A 21,638-nucleotide genomic window follows, 5' to 3' on the forward strand; every position below is an offset into this window, starting at 1 on the left:
CTCACAGCTGTCCACGGAGGCGCAGGTCAGTTCTGTGTCCAGGGCAGCTGTCTACCAACTCCACCTGGTACGCAGGCTGAGACCCTACCTGCCCGCAGACTGTCTCGCCAGAGTGGTGCATGCTCTAGTTATCTCCTGCTTGGACTACTGCAATGCAGTCTACGTGGGGCTACCTTTGAGGGTGACTTAGAAACTACAACTAATCCAGAATGCAGCAGCTAGACTGGTGACTGGGGGTGGCCGCTGAGACGACATAACACCGGTCTTGAAAGACCTACATTGGCTCCCAGTATGTTTCCGAGCACAATTCAAAGTGCTGGTGTTGACCTTTAAATCCCTAAACGGCCTCGGCCCAGTATACCTGAAGGAGCGTCTCCACCCCCATCGTTCTGCCCGGACGCTGAGGTCCAGCGCCGAGGGCCTTCTGGCGGTTCCCTCATTGTGAAAAGCAAAGCTACAGGGAACCAGGCAGAGGGCCTTCTTGGTAGTGGCGTCCGCCCTGTGGAACGCCCTCCCATCAGATGTCAAAGCGATAAACAACTACCTGACATTCAGAAGACATCTTAAGGCAGCCTTGTTCAGGGACGTTTTTAATGTGTGATATTTTAGGTTTCTATGGAAGCCGCCCAGAGTGGCTGGGGAAACCCAGCCAGATGGGCGGGATACAAATAATAAATTATTATGATTATGATGATGATGATGATGATGATGATGATGATTATTATTATTATGGCAAACCAACCCTTAAACCTCAAGAAATTTCACTGAAATTTTGTATCCCCTCAAATAAAACAGCAGAAATCGCTTCTCCGCTTTCACACAATGGAAATGTTTCCACACTAATGGGAATGAATGTTTGGCTCATCACTTATACAGACATTTTGGCTGATAGACAACCTTTCCCTTCCTTCTAATGCCAAAGAGAAAGTATCCGATTCTATGCAGATAATGGTTGAATTATAAGAATCATTTTGTAAAATAATCAAAATCATGCCATTAGGAATTTGACCTCACATTTGATCTCATAACATTAGGACAAGAGTATTTTTGACTAGTATCCAGCTCTCTAACATAATATAATTGGTCATGAACTGTGAAATAAATGAACGTGAGATAAGAAATAATTTGTCATAAACGAAAGGTAGAACAGAAATATTAATAGAAACTTTATCAGAAATAATTTTCTAATTTGTTTTTACTAGCTGAGTGTGGAGGTCGTTTTAAAGGAGAATCCTCAGGAAGAATCCTATCTCCAGGCTATCCTTTTCCTTATGACAATAATCTGCGGTGTATGTGGATGATTGAAGTTGATCCAGGGAACATTGTCAGGTACTTCAATGTGATCTTATTTTGTGGAGAACCAAAGTTTCAAAATAAGAAACGTGGCCTGTAAAAGTTTCATTGGCATTCCAAGGGCTTTTTTCTCCCCCCCCCCTTTTTTAACTTTCAATTTTGCTCAGTATTTAAGTAACAGCCTGAGTTCTGAGAGCAGCTATATGCACTTACAGAAGCAAACATATAAAGATGACCTAGATGTACATTGGACAAGTGGGCCTTTGTCCTAGGCAAAAAGAATTCAGTAGTATTCATTAATCAGTTTAACTTAGATTCCATACTATCTCGTATAAGCAGAGCAGCCTGCATCAATTTTTCTATGTGTTAATAATTCTGTCTCCAAGGCACTTCCAAGCTAAAGCAGTTGAATGGTTTGGAAACTAAAGGAGAACATTTTTTAAAAAAAAACCAAAACACACCTTTGTAATTGTAGATCTATTTTTAAACAAATCAAAACACACTTCACATTAACAAGTCCAAAAAGCAGTTCCAAAAAATATATATATTGTTGTTAACCTGATGTTAAAGAGGTACAGAAGATGTCTTATAGGTTTTATTGAGCTCTGTCCAGGTGGGAAGTAGATCTTCACACCCTGAAAGTGAAATGTCTCTCTGCTCCAGCAACAGTGTCAACTCTTCTTGGGAAAAGGTGCTGCTGGGAGGGGATCAGAGCTCACTTTCATTTGACATGTGATGTGACGGTGTGCCTGGACTGCTGTCCTTCCATTGCGTAGTAATGTCTCATGCAGTTCCCAACAATTTATCACATTGTCCAAGAATAACCACCATGATAAAAACGAAGAACTGAAGTCAAGGTCTAAATGCACTTAATATATTTATTTAATGCATGTACACAATTAGACCTTGACATCAATGGTTTATTTGCTGTCAAAGGTTACACTGCCTAAGCTTTAACTTTTGGGAATGTACATTTGGCTACAGTCCTATAGCTGCTCTCCTGGGCGCGAGCCCTATTCAGCTCATTGGGAAATTTTAAGTAGGCATGTTGAGAAGTGCACCATTTGTTGCAACAATTTTCTTGCCATTATACGTTATGTGGATTGTTAAACCACTGATGTTGTTAACAGCCTCCAGTTTCTAGCATTTGATACTGAAGCATCACATGATATTCTACGTGTCTGGGATGGTCCACCTGAAAACGATATGCTGTTAAAAGAAATTAGTGGCTCTCTGATTCCAGAAGGCATCCACAGCACTCTCAACATAGTTACAATCCAGTTTGACACAGACTTCTATATCAGCAAATCTGGATTTGCCATTCAGTTTTCAAGTAAGTTCATATATGCATATTACTGTACAATGCTTCTCTTTTGACTAGATTTTGTTTCTTCCCATTTTGAAGTCGATGGTAGAAGCTGATATAGAATAATCCACAGGTTAGTCAATGTTGTCTTTCATTTGTTTGGAATGTGACAGACGCAATTATATTTATGAACAAATTCATAATCATTTATATTTTTTTGAAAATAGATGATGAGGTGGACAGCTAAAGAACAATGCTCTCCCATGTCAATGTTTGTCCTCTCTTTTTATTTATATCTCTATATATTACTGGATTTTTGATTATTTAACAATGTTAAGTGATACCTGGACATGTCTCAATTCTATAAGGCCTTGAGTTCAATGTCTATACAAATTTCTGTTTTGTCCTACATAAGCCTTTGTGATTAGATTGAAAAGTTCTGCTGCATAGTTTCTTGGACATTAATATGTATTTAAATATAACTGTCATATAATATGTATTTAAATAAGTGACTGAAGCTTTATCTGGGATTTAAGGTTCACGGCAACATTACCATATATTGAGATTTGCTTTGAAGGCCGTCTTGCAGGTACACCTACTACCTAAGGCAGTTTTTCCTCAAACTTGGGTACCCAGCTGCTGTTGGACTACAACTCACATCATCCCTAGCTAGCAGGACTAGTAGTCAGGAATGATGGGAGTTGTAGTCCAACAACAGCTCGGGACCCAAGTTTGAGAAACACAGACCAAAGGTGAGGCAGGTAACTACTTGAGAGAGGACTTTTCAGTTGTGATACCTGCTTGAGGAATTTGCTCTCCAGGAAAGCTTACTTGGTGTTATTTCTGTTGTCTTTTAAGTACTAGTTGACAAATTTATTATTTCTTCATGCGTTTTAATAGTGCTTTTAAAATCTTTGCTGGTTTTTTCCCCAAGGGAAAGGATTGCTCTGAAAATCCTTTGTGCGCACACAGAATGTCACAGGGAGTACACTACTTCCTGAAATATAATATGTCATAGAATCCGATTTGTGATTTTAAATAAATTAGAGATCTCTACTGCTACAACAGTAAAAGCTCAACATAATTTTATAGTGGGTTTTCTTGGCTACTTTAGCTGCCACAGATCTTGAGTACTTTATCTTTAATCTGTGGCTGGTAGCTGAGCAGATTCCTAATAGTTTTTACTGATGTGGAGATATCTGTATATTTGCAACGCTCTTGCTGTGAATGTCAATTTTTAAATTGTAAGCTGCCTTCTCTCTTAAATATGAAATGCAGTCGTTTATTTTCAAATGTCTGCTTCACATGAAGAAAAGGGCTACTGAGAGCCCAAGAAGATCTTGATGTCTCTAGTGTGTTGGGGGGTGGGTGGGGGGTGGGGGACAACACCCAATAGGTTTGGGTTCCTCTAAGGCAAGGACACACAACAATTGTGAGCACTCTCTGTTCAGTGTTTTAATTCTAAATGAGGAGAGGAACAAAACATGCCCTTTAAAAAAAGTCATATCCATGTTCTCAGATGCAAAACAAATGACCTTTTGCCAGACAGACAATATTGTATTGTTCCTTCCCCACACAATTTCCCTCATAAATGTATATGGCAGGAGTGAGACTAATGTAGACTGTTGTTCTCAAACTAGAATTTTGCCTTCTTTCTTCTTCTTTTTTAAATGAACAATTGTTCCTCAGCGTAGTTGGTTGACCTGCTGCTCTGATTACTGTATAAAATGCAGTGTCCTGGTTGTAATACCCTTGTCACTCCTAGTGACCAGTTCCTTTCTCCAAAATGTTTGTTGTTTGTGAAATGTTTTTGGTTTTTGTTTATATATGTTGCTATAAAACAGAGGAAGGCAGTCACAGGATCATACAATTGTAGCGTTGGAAAGGACCCTGAGGATCACCTAGATTCCCTTGCAATACAGGAATCTCAACTAAAGCATCCATGACAAGTGGCCATCCCACTTCTGCTTAAAACATCCAATGAAGGAGAGTCCACCACCTTCTAAGAGAGTCCATTCCACTTTCTAACAGCTCTTACCATCAGAAAGTCCTCCCCGGTATTTATTTGAAGTGTCCTTTCTTGTAACCATAAAGAAGGCTGATTGCCAAAGAATTGATGCTTTTGAATTATGGTGCTGGAGGAGACTCTTGAGAGTCTGATGGACTGCAAGAAGATCAAACCTATCCATTCTGAAGGAAATCAGCCCTGAGTGTTCACTGGAAGGACAGATCCTGAAGCTGAGGCTCCAATACTTTGGCCACCTCATGAGAAGAGAAGACTCCCTAGAAAAGACCCTGATGTTGGGAAAGATGGAGGGCACAAGGAGAAGGGGACAACAGAGGATGAAATGATTGGACAGTGTTCTCGAAGCTACCAACATGAGTCTGACCAAACTGCAGAAGGCAGTGGAAGACAGGAGTGCCTGGCGTGCTCTGGTCCATGGGGTCATGAAGAGTCAGACACAACTTAATGACTAAAAAACAACAACAAATTCTTGTAACTTGAAGCCATTATTCAAGTCTTACCCAAGCTTGCTCCATCTTCCATGTGACAATTCTTTAGATATTTGAAGAGGGATGTTATATCACCTCTTATTCAGGCTAAACCTACTCCCTCAGCCGTTCCTCAGAAGGCTCGCCCATTTTAGTTGCCCTCTGCACATGTTCCAGCTTGCCAATATCCTTTTTAAACTGTGACACCTGGAACTGGACAGACTACTCCATATCAATGGCCCAAGAATCACATGTGTATCCCATGTCCTAATTTCATGCCAAATTTGTCTTAATTTCAGGTGGGTGGCAAGGTGGGTAAAATGAGAGACAAGGGGGTGGCAGAAATATCGAAAGGGAGAAGGGTAATGCAGAGATATATAAAGAAAGCATATGGAAAGAGAATAAGGGGATGCCCCACCCACCTTTGATGTCAGCCCCATTCACTGCTGGAATGTAGACCTCAACAGACTACTTTGGTCATTAATTGAAAAGAAGGTTCCCCATGCCTACTATAAAAAGTTCCATTTTTGCTACTACAGTACCGGAGCATTCAGGCAGTGCCAGTTTTTCAGATGAAACCAAGCAATGTCCTTTTGCTTTATAGTGAGTGTTTCACATCAAAATGAATGTAACAATTGGTTTATATAAGGTCAGCGCAGGCAATGTCTTTGTTCCCTTGACAATTTTCTGAGTGGTGGCTTTAAAAGCCAAATCCTAATGCTGAGTGTATGAACTAGCTGTTCTCGGAGTCAGATAAGTTTGCTAGTGGTCTTATTAAAGAAATATAAAAATATATACCACATCTCTGAGATTATTATTTTTTCCACTTTCAAGATAAAATTAATCAGTCTGATATATTAGTTGGCCTTTTCATACCATCAAATTGAAATCATTCTAGATCCTCACACTTCTTTTTGATGACGCGAAACTATATTTTATTAAACCACAAAAAAAAATGCTTTTTATCTGACCCAAATGCAGAATCACAATATCAAAGGGTGGAAATACTCGTACACTCAATTTCCGAGAGATTCTCTTTATCTTTCTCATTAATCCTTTCTCTTTCGTTAATCTTCTCTCTTTCATTAAATTCTTTTAAAGTTGACATCTGATCTAAATGGCATGCAAGATAGTCAGAATGTCACCGTAGTGATCATTGGTAAGATTCAATGGCTTTGAATTGTTGACAGTCAAAATTCTTTGAAGATTTGGATTACTGCATGTATCCTAGTTTCCCTTTGCTGGTATATATATATCTACACATGCGATCCTAGCTGTACAGCAGATTTTCACCAGGAAAGCAGATCCCAGATTCATGGTGCCAATTGTTGAGCGGTTTCAGGCTTTCTAGGTAAACAAAGGGTCCCTTTCCCTGATAGGTTAGCCGAAACCCCAGGTCACATTGGGCAATAAAAGACACCTTGTGCAAATGTGTCAATACTTGAACTTCATTTAGCAAGCCAAGAGTCTCCATGGTCTTTATATTCCTTACAACTTTTCTGACTGAGCCTTTTAGAACATAAGAAAAGCCCCAGGTAATCAGACAGAATGTTCTTCTAGTCAGTTTTGCAGAGAGGCCAAGCAAATCCCTCTAGAAAACCCCATGAGCAGGGAAGTATCCAAGTTATTTTTGCAGCAGCTTGAGTTCAGTGGCATGTTGCTTCTGAAGACTGAGGTTCTGCTCACTTGGCTTTATTAGATTCATTACTTTTGCTTTTAACAGATGCTTGCATACAGATCCCCCCCCCCCCAGTTTGACTTGTGCTGCTCCTTGCACACAAGGACCTCTGACAAGCCCCAAATCCCTCTGAGGCACTCCCATTTTGGCTCAGGATTTATCCAGACCTGACGTACATCATTAGCTAGTAGTGCAAAGTGAACTAGGGAGATGGATAGATATATACTGAACTTGGTTTCTATCATTGTACGTCATTGGAAAGCAAGTGGCTTTATATGAACTAGAGAGGCAGATGTGTGCATCTGTGTTTGTGAGTATGAGTGTGAGAAAGGGGAGAGTGACGAATATTATGGCCTACCTATCTAAGGGATGCGGGTGGTGCTGTGGGTTAAACCACAGAGCCTAGGACTTGCTGATCAGAAGGTCGGTGGTTCGAATCCCCACGACTGGGTGAGCTCCTGTTGCTCGGTCCCTGCTCCTGCCAACCTAGCAGTTTGAAACCACGCCAAAGTGCAAGTAGATAAATAGGTACTGCTCTGGTGGGAAGGTAAACGGCATTTCCGTGCGCTGCTCTGGTTCGCCAGAGGTGGCTTAGTCATGCTGGCCACATGACCCGGAAGCTGTACGCCGGCTCCCTTGGCCAATAAAGCGAGATGAGCGCCGCAACCTCAGAGTTGGTCACGACTGGACCTAATGGTCAGAGGTCCCTTTACCTTTACCTTTTACCTATCTAAAATGAAGTTTCCTTGAGGATTAAAGTAGATTTGATATAGTATGGCCCAATCTGGGCTATTCAGAATATAAGGGAAGGGAGGGTTAAATTGCAGTCTCGGTGGATATAAGGGAGAAGATTACTCTCCCCTCCCTTTTGCCCCTGAAAATACTTTTTAAAAGTATTTCCCACCCAATTGGAGCTGCTTCTTTTCAGAGCTCAGGAAGAAGTTAAACTAGTAAGAAGAAATAGAGGACTGATTTAGATTCCTTCTCTCAACCATTCTAACTGCATGGGTACTTAATAAGGATTCAGTGTTGACCCAGTCAGGTCTCCCATATTCCTGCCGCTGTTCCATCCAGATTGGTACTGGGACCAGTACAAGTATAAGCTCTCAAGCATGTTGAGGATTTTAACTGCAGTAGCTAGAAAATATTAAAATAGGGTGGGGGTGGGGATCATAAAATGAAAAATTCACTGAGAGCAAGAAATGGTGCTGAAGCAAACTGCAGAACATTTACAAGTGGAATGATTGTAAATTAGTCTTGGGAAACATTTAATTTAATATTTCCATTTAATGACCTTGGCAATGGATAAAGGAATGAATTCATGAAAATTGCTAATGGTACAAAGTTGGGAGGCATTGGTGAAACAGAGAGGATAGAAAGATTCAGCCGTACTATATAACTTCACGGAATGCAGTAATTGAAAAGGAATGAAACTAGATAGTACAAAGTATAGGAAAAATGCATTTGGAGACTAATATGAAGCTAACACCGCCGGTCTGCTTGAAACAGACATTTTGAAGATGGTAGAAGAGAGGGACCTGGGGATTTATTCATCACAGAATGATGATGAATCATGAATGTGAAATAGCTACAAGGAAAGCAAATGTGCTTCTAAGATGTATTAGGTGAGGCAACCCCAGAAAATGCAGGGAATTATTAATTCCACTGTGGAAAAGCATTTTGAATACCTTTTGCAGTTATTCTGACTGAAAGTAAACAAATCAAAACTAGAAGTGCAAACTAGATACAGACTAGGAAAGAAAAAGGACAAGTTTGCTTAGCTTTTAAATTTAAAGGAATTGTGTATTTTTAAACTTGCCACACTACTTGAACTATTCTGCTGGATGTGCACCATTTTAATCTTGATGTTTTAATTGTTAGTCTTGTTAACACTTATAGGTAATCATGTAAGAAGGCAGGAATAGTGGTTTTAGCCAAGGTGAAACCTGATGATTCTGTAGGGACCGAGTTTCCCTTGAAAACGTATTTCTCCAGTAAGAACCTAGATGGAATCATGATGGATCAGGCCTTAAGGCCAGCTAGTCCAGCATCCTCTGACCCACACATTAGTCCAAGAGATATTGTCCATTTATAGGGTTGCTGTATTTCAAGAGGTAAAAATCCGGGCACAAAAAGTTGTTGAGCCTGATATCCAGAAAAGTCTGGTTACATTCCAAAATTTACAAGTGGCTCTTTACTACTTGCATTTGTCTTAATTTTGGCAACTTCTTTGACTGGGAAGTGTTTCCATTTTGACTATAATCTGTGCAATACAACCAGAGAACTAGGATTCCGGTGCTGGCCTCTTGAAGAGAAATCACACATATACTGTACTTTGAACTTTAGCCACTTCATCTCGAGATGAGACACAATAGGACTCTTCTACAAGATCTTCTAATCTTGTAGAGAAGCACAAAGTAGAAGACAGTGAAGACAGCTTCCATTGAGCAAGTTGCTCTGAGAAGCAACACAATTAACAGGAAACTAAAATATTATCTTAAAGATTTCAAAATAGAACATGTTTGTTCATGGAAATCATTCCATAATTCAAAGAGCAGAGATCTTCGGTGCCAGGGAGCAGGAAATATAATCTTTGAGATAACCATGTTTAGATAACAAGCTCTGTGTCAATTTATAGGCACCCTAGTATACATCAAAAAAGTTAGCTGAATGATAGGTTAAGTTGTTCAATAACAAGTTATAATGCAATACAATATCAGGCACACATATGCACATTTATAAAGGGTTGTGTTTTCTGAGCTTTGTAGCTTTATTTCAAGACTTCATTGCAGGTCTCATTGCAAGGTTATAAGAGACTTTATCTGTTGAAATTTGTGCATACTCTACCAATTTTCATGGAAAGAATGAAAGAGGTGTTTTAGATAACTAATAGAAACTAATAGAAACAATGGGATGCAACCCACATTCCAGTATGAATTTAGGTTACTGGACACAAAATAGGAACTCAGGAAGGCTAGATAGGAGAGAGAATGAGAACAATACAATGCAAAACTATGAAACATGAGGAGAACGGGAAGATTAAAGCAAGATCTAATATTTTGTTGGAGAACAGTAATTTTGAAAGGAGGGGAAATGTAGTTAAATATAGTAGAAAATCAGCTTTGAGCAACTGAACAGGGAAAACAATTGTTCTAAGTCTTGTGTACAGTAGTGTCAATAATCTGTTAGTTTTTAACACTAGTCTCATGTTCTCCTGGAAACACCATGTGCTTAGTTAGCACCAGTATGATTTCTATAATATTTGGCTAGTCCACAAAGAAGGCTTTTGTCTTGGTAAAAGAATTTTTGGTTAAAGTGTTTATGGAAAGTGTTCTTGATTGTAGGCCATTTTGCTCTTGTCTCATTTGTTCAATGACACAGAAGAAACCAAACTTATGTTACCTTTTCTTATTTAAAATAATGTAGATGCCACCTTTATTTTGCAAAGAAATAGCAAAATAGTTCATAAACAAATAAAACCAGAATGTCACAATACAATCAGTTCCATAAAAGAAATATACTAATCATATTAATCAGGAACTCTGGGAATAAATGCCCAGGAAAACAAGTACATTTTCAGCTGTCAACTGAAAAATCCCAAATTTGGAGTCTGCCTTATCTCTATAGGAGATATTTCCACAATGTAGGCACATTTTGTGGAGGGTAGGTTCAGACTATGGAATGTTTCCACAGACAACTGCAAATGTACCAAATAATGGTACAGTGGTACCTTGAGTTACATACACTTCAGGTTACATATGCTTCAGGTTACAGACACTGCTAACCCAGAAATAGTACCTCGGGTTAAGAATTTTGCTTCAGGATGAGAACAGAAATCATGCTCCGGCGGTGCGGTGGCAGTGGGAGACCCCATTAGCTAAAGTGGTGCTTCAGGTTAAGAACAGTTTCAGGTTAAGAGCGGATCTCTGGAACGAATTAAGTACTTAACCCGAGGTACCACTGTATTCATGGTCAGGCAAATGCCTGGGTAAACACCCAGGCATTTGCCTGACCATGAATACCAGTATTTGGAAGAACTATGTTTAGGATTCTAGTCTCCTGAATACAATGAAAAGAATATTTTCCAAACTGCCTGTCAAGTGATCTTGCCCAAAGTCTAATTTAGTTAATTCTTTGTTTGAGTTCTTTTTTGTGATCTCATATTCAGTTTGAGTTACTGTTTTGCCTTTTCTTTTGCAAGCTCTGGCTTTTTCCTGGGAAACAAACAAGTAAACAAGTGGCTGATGGCTAAATCCTTTTTTTGGTCAGTATTGACAGGTTCTAAGTGAAAAGTGCAAGCATGCTGATTCAATGAAAAGAAAATGTATAATGCAATTTAATCTGTCAAGTTTTCTTCCAAGGGAAGCAGAAATCTTTGTATTTGAATGCTTACAGAATATTTTAATCATAAGCTTTGGCTCAGAGTAAAATGTCAAAGTTACTGCTGAATACTACTAAGTCTCTTTTGCTGCTGGGATGCAGGGCTCTCAATCCCCTTGGGTTATTTCCAACAAACTCATCCTACTAGCACAAAAACTTTCACATTGGTAATGGAACTTCCTCTGCTGTCTTGTCCCTGCACACACTCTATGCCCTCCCTAAATGTGCTCTAGAAGGTTTGGAGAACCCTCAGAAAATATTAGCAGAGTGGGAAAGGCATGGGGAGAGGAGAAAAAAGTTATTTTGCATAAACAGAAGTCATTGCACTAACTGACAACTTGTTGGATAAAACACATTAATTCAGAATAGGCATTGTTGAAATGATGAATTATCTATGAGTTTGTTCCAAGCTATATGAAAGGGGGGGAAGGTAAACCACTTCACCCATCATGTGGCAGTTTTTGGTACACCTGGTTAAGTAAAATGTCATCAATTTAACTGGCATTATTTCAGTTCCTTCTTTGATTTTTAACTTTTTAGAAACAAATAAAAACACACACGTTAGTGTAACTAGTTCAGCAGATCTCTTTTACTGGCATATTTCATTCTATGCATTGAAATGCTACATTAAGTCTGATGAAACGTGATTACAGTCAGTAATCAAAACAGATGGCAAATAAAAAAAATAATTGCATATAATAATCATTTTAGTGGACAATATATTTCCCTGAAGAAAAGAGGCCTAAACATCTCATTGGCTTGCATGAGCCATTAAATAGTCTTTTCTTAAAACATCTGTACAGTGCAACTTGTTATGAATCAAAAAGTGATATTTTTGCCTTCCTTCTAGGTTCTGTAGCCACAGCATGCCGTGATCCTGGAGTCCCCATGAATGGAACCCGAAATGGGGATGGGAGAGAACCTGGAGACACCGTCATTTTTCAGTGTGACCCTGGCTATGAGTTGCAAGGAGATGAAAGAATAACCTGCATTCAGGTAGAAAATCGGTACTTCTGGCAGCCCAACCCACCAGTCTGTATAGGTATGCAGAAACCAAGGGAAGACGCAACTGCTTTTCTGACTTTGGAAACATGTTATAGTTACACAGCCACAAAGCCAAAAGTCAATAGCTTATTGTTAACGTTGAATTAAACACAGATACCAGGGCAGCTCAGTAGTCCTCAATAGGATGGTATTTTACCTTTTAAAGAGGATAGATTTCTTGCAGGAGGAAAGGAAAGAGGACAGCACCACAAAGAGACCAAAGAGGAGAATCTCAATAGGTGCTGAAGAAAATTGTAGGTTTGTCATAAAAGCACTCCCAATTATAGTCATTACACCTAATGTGTTTTCAGTGTAGCTAGTCTTGATCAGAAGCAGAATTTCTTCTTTGTCTCCTGAGTTAAGGAGTCTCTTTGTCTTTTGGGAGACACAGAATGAGCTATTGATTCCAATGAAGAGTGGCTAGACTGGAAGTGTGTTAGGAGCAATTACTCCAGTTGGAGTAATCTGCAATGTTTCTACAATGGAAGGATGCTGTATAATTTTTCATGAAGGACTAAAAAAACCACATTTTTTTCACCTTTTGACACTTTTTTTGAGGAGGCAGAGGGGAAGAGAGACTATCCCCATTTTTGTGACAGAATGGCAGAATGTTTTCACAGTCTTAACAGGCAGTTCACAAAGTTTGGTCTATTGCCAGATCCCACAAATAAGGCAGGTCAGGAGCTTCAGGCCCACATATAGTTTCAAGCGGGCAACTTACTCCATGAAGGTTGAGAGCAAACTAAATCTTTTTCAACTTCTGCCCCTAGTCTACCTCTCCCAGGCTCCTCTAGAGACCCTGCCTGGCATATTTCCTGTGGTGTTAGGCTTGCAACAGCCTGAAGGTGGCATATGGTTCCTCAATCTCAACAGAAGGTTCCTGTGAGGATCTAGGTCAGGGGTAGACAACTTAAGGCCCAGGGGCCAGATCCAGCCCAATCGCCTTCTCAATCTGGCCCGCGGACTGTCCGGCAATCAGCGTGTTTTTCATGAGTAGAATGTGTCCTTTTATTTAAAATGCATCTCTGGGTTATTTGTGGGGCATAGGAATTCGTTCATATATATTTTTCAAAATATAGTCCAGCCCGCCACATGGTCTGAGGGACGGTGGACCAGCCCACAGCTAAAAAAGGTTGCTGACCCCTGATCTAGGTTCTCACCTGCTCATGTTCATCAGCTTTAGTCTCCTGACCTCCAGCAGCAGACTTAGAGGCCTGGAAATGGACTGACTCCTTAGCTAGAGAGACTGCAGCTTCAAATCTTGGTTGCTGCTGCACTCTGGGGTCATGACAAAAACAGCTTTAGGAACGGCATGAAGTCTTCTAGTTGGGAAGGGACATCCTGAGAGCTCTGGTGCATGTGCTTTCATGCCCATGTCTCTTTGGATCTTAAAAACAATGGAAGCTTGTAATGTTTTTTTTAACAGAAAAATGTATTTTAAAGATGTTCATTCTTAGTACCAGTTTTTTTACCCACTAAAATATTTCTGCAAAGTCTATTTCTTGTAGAGCTTTGTTGTTGTTGTTGTTGTTGTTGTTGTTGTTGTTGTTGTTGTTGTTGTTGTTGTTTTCATACTGATGGAATTATACAGAGAATCATTTGCAAAAGGAGCTGGTTTGTTAGTTGCTGAAACACAGATCTTTATAAAAAATGTTTTTTAGTGAAAATTGATCATTTTGCCTTATTAGAATTTCTGTGAGAGAAATTCATTGTGACATTTTTGTAAATATTTAATATGGGAGATCAGATTGTTCTGGGATGGGCAAACATCTAACAGCTTTGTTTTCTGTGAAGATCTGGAAAATATGATTACCCCCAGATGTGTTTAAAAACAACACCAACACACAACAAAGACTTTAATGGAACTCTGCTTTTTTTTCCCTTTGGGTTTTATTACATAAAAAAAGACATTAAACAAAAATAATTAAATCAAAGACACCCAGAAATTCACATCATGTTCTGCCAGTTAAAATTAAAATGCATGAGTGCTTTACTCCATTCTATGTATTTCCACCAGGCTATCTCATTTTAATCCGTTTGAACAATGGATTTGTAGCATCTGTTTAGATTCATGTTTTTATGAAACAGTGTGTTGGCGCAGTATTTTAGCCACTTCATCCCAAACATTTATTTGGTAATATTGAAACTTTAGGATTGGTCAAATCCTTTAAAAAAAAAAAAAGCAAACAGCCTTTTAATATATAAAAGTGTTTTTTTGAATTTTGTGGGTGGTAATTATTCAGTACATGTTCAACCTACAATAGTACAACTTAAAATATGCACCTGTGAAAATCAAAGGCTGCTGAAGCATAGGCATGCCACTTTATTATATTATACTTTCAAATTGATCAGCGCAATGTAGGTGCAAATAGGCTTGCCATATTCCCCAAACTAAAAAGTTGTTGAGCTTTTTTTTTGGGGGGGGTGTCCACCACCGATCGCACTTATCCCACTCTCACACAGGCACAAGATCCCTCATTCTCAGTTACACAAATAAGAAACCACACACACAGCCACCCAGACTGGGGGTTGGGGAGCAATTGCCTCTGGTGGCAGCAATTTGTACAATTTAGCTATGTGCTGTGTGAAGAAGTACTTCCTGATTCTCCCAACATTCAGTTTCCTTGGATGACCATGAGTTCTATGAGAGATGGAGTAAAAGAAATTCTCTAGCCACTTTCTACATATCATGAGTCATTTTATACACTTCGCTCGTGGCTCCTCTTAATTCCGTCTTCTGTAAACTTAAAAGCCCCAAATACTGTAAATTTGTTTCTTAGGGGAGCACCTCCATCCCATTGTCATTTTGGTTGCCCTTTTCTGGAACTTTTCCCAACTCTACAATATCCATTTTCAGGTGACGTGATCAGAACTGTATACAATGTTCCAAATATAGTTGCACCATCTATTTGAGCATCGAGGTCCCCAAGACACCCCCCAAATAAAAACACAATGACACTTAATTTTTGTTTAAGGTTTTTGGCATAATTTTGGCCACAACTTTATTCAAATTACAGCAATGTGAGTGGTTGCTTAGGCATTGGTAGCACTAACTGCCCCCACATGGGAACAGCTCTGACATTCACACCCCCCGCGAAGTCAGCAAGGGTAAGTCACCTGGGGAGAGAGACGGGACTGGGAACCATGCCTTACCTCTCCCCAGAATGCTCCCAGGGGCTTGCGTGGCCCTAGCCCCTTGCCAGGGGGTTTCGGACAAAAGCATGGGGATCCCCTGGGTTCCTTTAACGGAAAACCCTTGCAGCAGCAGCAGCATTTTGGAGGGGCAGGCACAGCCAAATCCATACCCCTCCACCAACCAATTCCCAAACCAATGCCTTACCGCAACCTTACAAGTTGTGACGATTTGCTACGCAGTAGGCAAAAACCAAGTGGCATCAGCCAATCAGCCAAATGGACAAAATTCCTACCAGGCCCCTGCCCCAAAGCAGACGACCCCATGACAGGCATAGCAAGGACAAGCAAACAGCCTAACATTAGGGAAGGGAGGGCGGGTGATCCGAAGCACACAGCAAAAAGAGGAAGTTCGTCGCTGTGTGCAATGTATTTAACAAATAGGGCTGTCAATCACTAAATGGCAACATATAACTTTCCCCAGTAACAGCCCGCCCCTGCTTAAAAGATGGCCAAACCTTTTGCCTAGCAACAATGGGGGCTGACCTTTTGCCTCGTCAGCCCCCACTGCAACACATGCTCTCCATGAGGGAGAACACACTTTGTATACTGGAACTATGGTGTCATTAGTTTTATTTTTTAATTCATTTCATAATGATCCCTAGCATTGAATTTGCCTTCTCCAAGGTTGCCACACACTTTATAAAGCTCTCTACTATGACCCCGATGTCTCATTCCTGGTTAGTCACCTCGAGTTCACATCTTACATGTGAAATTAGGATTATTATTATTGTTTTCTTTCTGCAGGTATCAATTCACACTTGTTTCCATTGAATTGCATTTGCTATTTTGCTGCCCGTTAACTCAGCCTGGACAGGTCTTTTGGAGCTCTTCACAATCCCTTTTTGTTCTGATGACCCTGAACAATTTAGTACAGTATTGTCAGCAAACTTGGCTACCTCATTGCTCACTCCTAACTCTAGATTGTTTATGAACAGCTTTAAAAGCACAGTTCCCAATACTGATACTCTTTCTACATCCCTCCATTGGAAGAACTATTCACTTATTCCTACTTCCTGCTACTTAACCAATTGCTGATCCACAGTATAACATCTCTTCTTGTTCTGTGACTTCTAAACTTACTTAAGAGTCTTCGGTGAGGCAAGTGACATTAATTATGTTAACTGGTGCCCATTGAGATATAAACAGCAGCTTCAGCACTTTTTCTTGCAACCATATTAGGGACAGAAAGAGTTAAACTTACCGTACTTTGTGGAACTGTTCAGGTTTACAACTAATGTCACACAACTAATGTCATATATGCATTTTCTCTAAGGCCATTTTATAAACCTGTATTTAATATACTTTTGCAGAATTGTAATAAGAGGTGGACATTTGATTTGGGGGACAAAGGCCACAACATTATTGACATAACTATAATTAGCAGTAAGCATTAGGACCATCAATGAGCACGCCTAGTTAATATCTACAGGGGAACTCACAAATCTTTCCTGCTACCCTCTGGCATCCTAGGATATAAAGGCTAGTGATGAAACCTAAACCAGTAGCTTTTATACAGGTCACCAAATATTAGCTGACCTTACCCCTTTATTGTAATGCACCAATTGATCCATATATTCATTATCTCTCATATATATATATAATGACATATTTTTTTGCTATTAGATTTTCCTTGTTTGTTTTCATTTCTTGTTTGTCTTTTGGTTACCCCATTTTCACTTTAAATGATTATTACAGTGGTACCTCGGGTTAAGTACTTAATTCGTTCCGGAGGTCCATTCTTAACCTGAAACTGTTCTTAACCTGAAGCACCACTTTAGCTAATGGGGCCTCCTGCTGCTGCCGCACCCCCGGAGCACGATTTCTGTTCTCATCCTGAAGCAAAGTTCTTAACCTGAGGTACTATTTCTGGGTTAGCAGAGTCTGTAACCTGAAGCATCTGTAACCTGAAGCGTATGTAACCCAAGGTACCACTGTATAACAAATATATAATCCTTAACATTTTAAAATAGGTATTGGTTTCAGTGTTTCATTGTGTAGCTAATAACATGTTTTATTAGTAACTGATTATTTTTTAATATACTTCATTTTTTTAAAAAAGAGAAAGATATACCTGTAAAAGAAGAAGCTTATTTGACTGGCATTGACCTAGCATTCTTGGGCTGGTACTAGTCTCACTGTAGTCCCCTCCCCCCTTTACCCAGAGTTTGACGGTGGCACACTGCCTAAATCCTGGCTGATAAGCTTCAGGTTACTTGTTCAAGATCTGATATAGCCTTGAGTTCTTACATTGTGTAAGGGAGATGCTGTTTAGTAAAAGAAACTGGGTGTTCAAAACCTGTCTGCACAAACACACACACACACACACACACACACACACACACACAGGTCACTAGATTGGGACTTTTTGTTCTTAGTTAAATATCCATACTTCATGTTCTATACAAAGTACTATGCTAATTCCAATATAACATATTTGTTTCTGATGAGTTTGCATCAATCTTACAATTGTCTTATACACAGCTATAATTATAATGATTTACTTGCAGCTTGCTTGTCATGCATATGCCATTTCTTGTGTGAAAGATTTGTTGTGTTTGTTATATACAATAATACTGTGATCACAAATCACCAGTAATAGATCTTTCGTGTGCCTACACATATAAACACCCCGTTCTGTTCATTTTGGTTAGGTGGGCTTCCAAGGAACACTGTGGGAAAGGGTTTACCTCTTCTTTTGACATTTGTTTTTGAATAAACTGGCACATAACTTTGAAGGAAATTGTTTGGCCTTTTTCTGCTTTTCACCATTGGTGCAACAGTCATTTCAAGTTCCATACTCTTCATATCTAGTACTAGTACTTAACGCTCACAACCTGCTTCCCAGAGATACCTTTGAGAAAAACTATAAATGAAATCTACAGTCATTGATGTAATATTAGATTCAACTTGTTCCAGAAGAAGTAACTGGGACAAAACCTGCTACCCTACCCATGTCTGTGGGTCCATTGTCTCCCCATGAAAAGGAAATCATGTAAACATGAGAAGTAATGCAAACATGGACCACTTGATGACACTAACATTCAGTTAAGAAGTTGGCTCATTATGGGCTTTCCAGTGGTGACCCTAAGGGTCTGGAATTCCTGCCCACAGAAGTGGATTCTTCTGTAAGGTTGCATGCATGTGTTCAAGCACTGATTACACCGTAAGAAATAGATCTTAATTATGAATAGGATTTCATGATATCTCTGTGTGCATTTTAACTTTAACAATTTTTAAAGGTATTATTCTTATTAGGTGACATGATCAAAAGCAATGATAAAAATAAATATTTCCACAAATAAAATTATATCTGATAGGATCCTCTTCAGTAGAGTCACAGTTTCAGAACCTTTATCATTATTATAAAACTGGAACTCATGCTAGTTTCTTGCTGAGTCAAAAAAATAATACCGATTGGCTTGACATGAGTTGCGGCAGAATTTGTATAAAATAGGACAGGACACCCTAGCTGTGCTCACCGATGTTCTGCTTTGTTGTTTGGTTTTATTTTTAAGATAATGGCATGCACATTTTCTATTAGATGCTCTCATGTCAGCTTGTTCTGATAACAGCCATCATTAAAATCCTTTTTACAGGAGATACCACGCGTCTTATGCATAGTCATACTTCCAACAAAGAAAAGTTCAACCAACATTAGCATAGCTCAGACGTGTGCATGTGTTTTTAACAGCCTTTCCCAGCCATTTCTGTGACCAGAATACTTTCTTGTCCAGACCTACTTGAAAATCACTTTAAATAAAATCTGTTCCTGGAGGATATATTAGAATAATGATGGGTTCACTGGTGCAACTTGGAGGTAATATCCCCCCCCCCCATTTGATTATTGCCTGTGGTTCATACTCGGTTAAAATGTGATGGAATCGTGTTGGGATTCACTTGATATCATTTTTCTTTGATTCATTCACAGCACCTTGTGGAGGCAACCTGACAGGCTCATCGGGTTTTATTCTTTCACCAAATTTCCCTCATCCTTATCCTCATAGCAGAGACTGTGACTGGACTATCACTGTTAATAATGACTATGTCATATCCTTAGCATTTATCAGGTAAGTGACTGGTTGACTCAAACCTGAAACAATGAACTAATCCCTGGTCCCCAGGAATATTAACTGCTAAACGTGGCAAGTGTATTGTTTTTCAAAGCCCAGTACATCTGGCTTACAGAATAATGTGCTTGAAGAGGGGTGTTAGAGTAGAGCAATCAGGAACTTACTCAACTACATTCAGAGTTGCTCGTGATATTAAAACATCTGGATGCTTGCTTGCAGCTCATATGAGAGAAGAATCACTAGGTTGAATAGCAGGGCAATGTTGTGTACTTCGTTTCTTCACTTGTTTAATTTCTGCCAATTTCTGTGATCCCCTCAGTGGGGATACCCTAAATATCCTAAATAACTATAAGGAAGCAGAAAGCAAAGACATAAAAAGTCCATGTGTTTTCAAAAACAGCCTGATTAATCTAAAAAGAGTACATTTTTATTTTATTTTTTAAAACTTACAAAAGTTGCATCTATGAGTTTATTTATTAGGTTGGTTGGTTGGTTGGTTGGTTGCCCTTTAGCCTATCATCATCAGCTCCCACAGCAACATATGGATAAATAAATGAAGCAATACAATAAAATTCAATTTTTTAAAAAACAACAAAAGCCAGAGGAACCAAAAATGCTAATCAATAAAAGCCAGGTGAACCCATAAAACCAATGGTTATGAGATGTTTGTACTACTGGGCAATTTAAAAAGTCTTTATCTGGGCAACTGTTCATTTACTAGCCACCAAAGGCTTAGGCCAATGTGATCGGATTTGCCTTGTGCCTAAAAGATAATAAGGTAACTCCAAGCAACTATCTTTAGAGAAGCGAACCATAATCCAGCAAAAAAAAGGCCCTCCCACATGTACCCACTGGCTCAGCATCTGAAAATGGGACACTAAGAGAAGAGCAGCCAAGGAAGCTTTCAGTTGATTGACAGGCTCAAGTGGTAGAAAGAGGTTATGAGGTTATATTGCAAGATGTACAATGCAGGTTATATTGCCAAGATGAAAACGAGCTACTTGGTCATTTCTGGGTAGAATCTGTGTTGTCTTCAATTCCAAGAAATTAGAAACACTTCACTGCTATAATCAACTCCAAACTATTGTACATAGCTGTTTCATGTTTGACTGTATCATTTACATTGCATATGCATGGAATGGGGATATATTGAGATATATTGATATTGTTTGTTATAAGTGTTTTCATAAACTGAAATAGAAAGTTAAAGAAAAAAGATAAGAAGAAATTAGAGTACTTGCATGCTAGCTGGAAAATATTGTAGAACAACATGAAGCAGCAGCAATCATCTCCTTTGAGACAATATAATATAACAATATAAGCGATAGTTTGTGAAAACAAATCCAATTATAAATCAATACTAAACACTTCTGTGATATTATGTTTTTCAAGATTTCTTTTAAGTAATTTAATGGATAGTACTGAAAATTTCTTATGTCTGTTAGTACTTAGCATTGTACTTGTTTTAAAATTCATTTGTGTTTGTGAGGCTCGTGTAATAAATTTATGTTGGCCGTGACTCAAGAAATATGCACCAAATGTAGTAACGAGAATAATTCGTTGGAGCACTTTTATCACTGAAAATGCTAATGTGGAAACTGGGGATAAGCAGGTGACACAATCAAGCTCATCTCAGAGTGTTATTGTGTTAGTGTTCTTCTTCTCATAGACATTTTGATAGCCACTGGAAACACAATACTGGACTAAATGGGCCTTTGTTCCGATTCAGTAGGCCTCTTCTTCTGCTCTTATGTCCATTAAAGTTTTCTAATGGATAACATTGTCAATATGTAGACACAAAACTAAAACACTCGTGATCCAGGCTAATAGTTTTCCAGCTTTAATAGGAGATGTATGCATTACAGCTTTTATAGGAGATTAAAGGAAAATGTCATACCCATATTAACGACCCATTTTATAAGCCAAATATTTACATAATAATAAGGCTCAGGTGAGAGATGCTCTCCTGGTTATTAAATAATGTTTGTTCAAATTCTCTACCACAATTCAGTACCTAAAATGATGTCACAGATTAAACAAAGCAAATCTATTGTCAGTGCCGCATTTCTGACCTATAAAGGATAATAACATGGACAAGAGTATTTGTGAAAGTAAATGCAAACAAAAAGTTCAGAGCGAATCAGATATCGGGAGATAGGCAAACACAATGTTTAAAAGA

General features: G+C 39.0%; 1 protein-coding gene across 5 annotated transcripts in view; it reads left to right on the forward strand.

Annotated features, from left to right (window-relative positions):
* The window catches only part of CSMD3 (CUB and Sushi multiple domains 3), a 580,687-nt gene that overhangs the window by 400,248 nt on the left and 158,801 nt on the right, over window positions 1–21,638 (forward strand). For all 5 annotated transcript variants that reach the window (XR_014566768.1, XM_083748860.1, XM_083748861.1 and 2 more), the window contains 4 exons: window positions 1,203–1,329; window positions 2,424–2,626; window positions 12,001–12,192; window positions 19,318–19,456. Coding sequence is in view for 4 of the 5 variants with exons in the window: in XM_083748860.1 (XP_083604986.1) it covers window positions 1,203–1,329; window positions 2,424–2,626; window positions 12,001–12,192; window positions 19,318–19,456 (661 nt within the window). In the remaining variant the exon portion in view is untranslated. The remainder of the gene's footprint in view (window positions 1–1,202; window positions 1,330–2,423; window positions 2,627–12,000; window positions 12,193–19,317; window positions 19,457–21,638) is intronic.

This window comes from Podarcis gaigeae, assembly GCF_964106915.1.
Source record: "Podarcis gaigeae genome assembly, chromosome: 7".
Lineage (NCBI taxonomy): Eukaryota > Metazoa > Chordata > Lepidosauria > Squamata > Lacertidae > Podarcis > Podarcis gaigeae.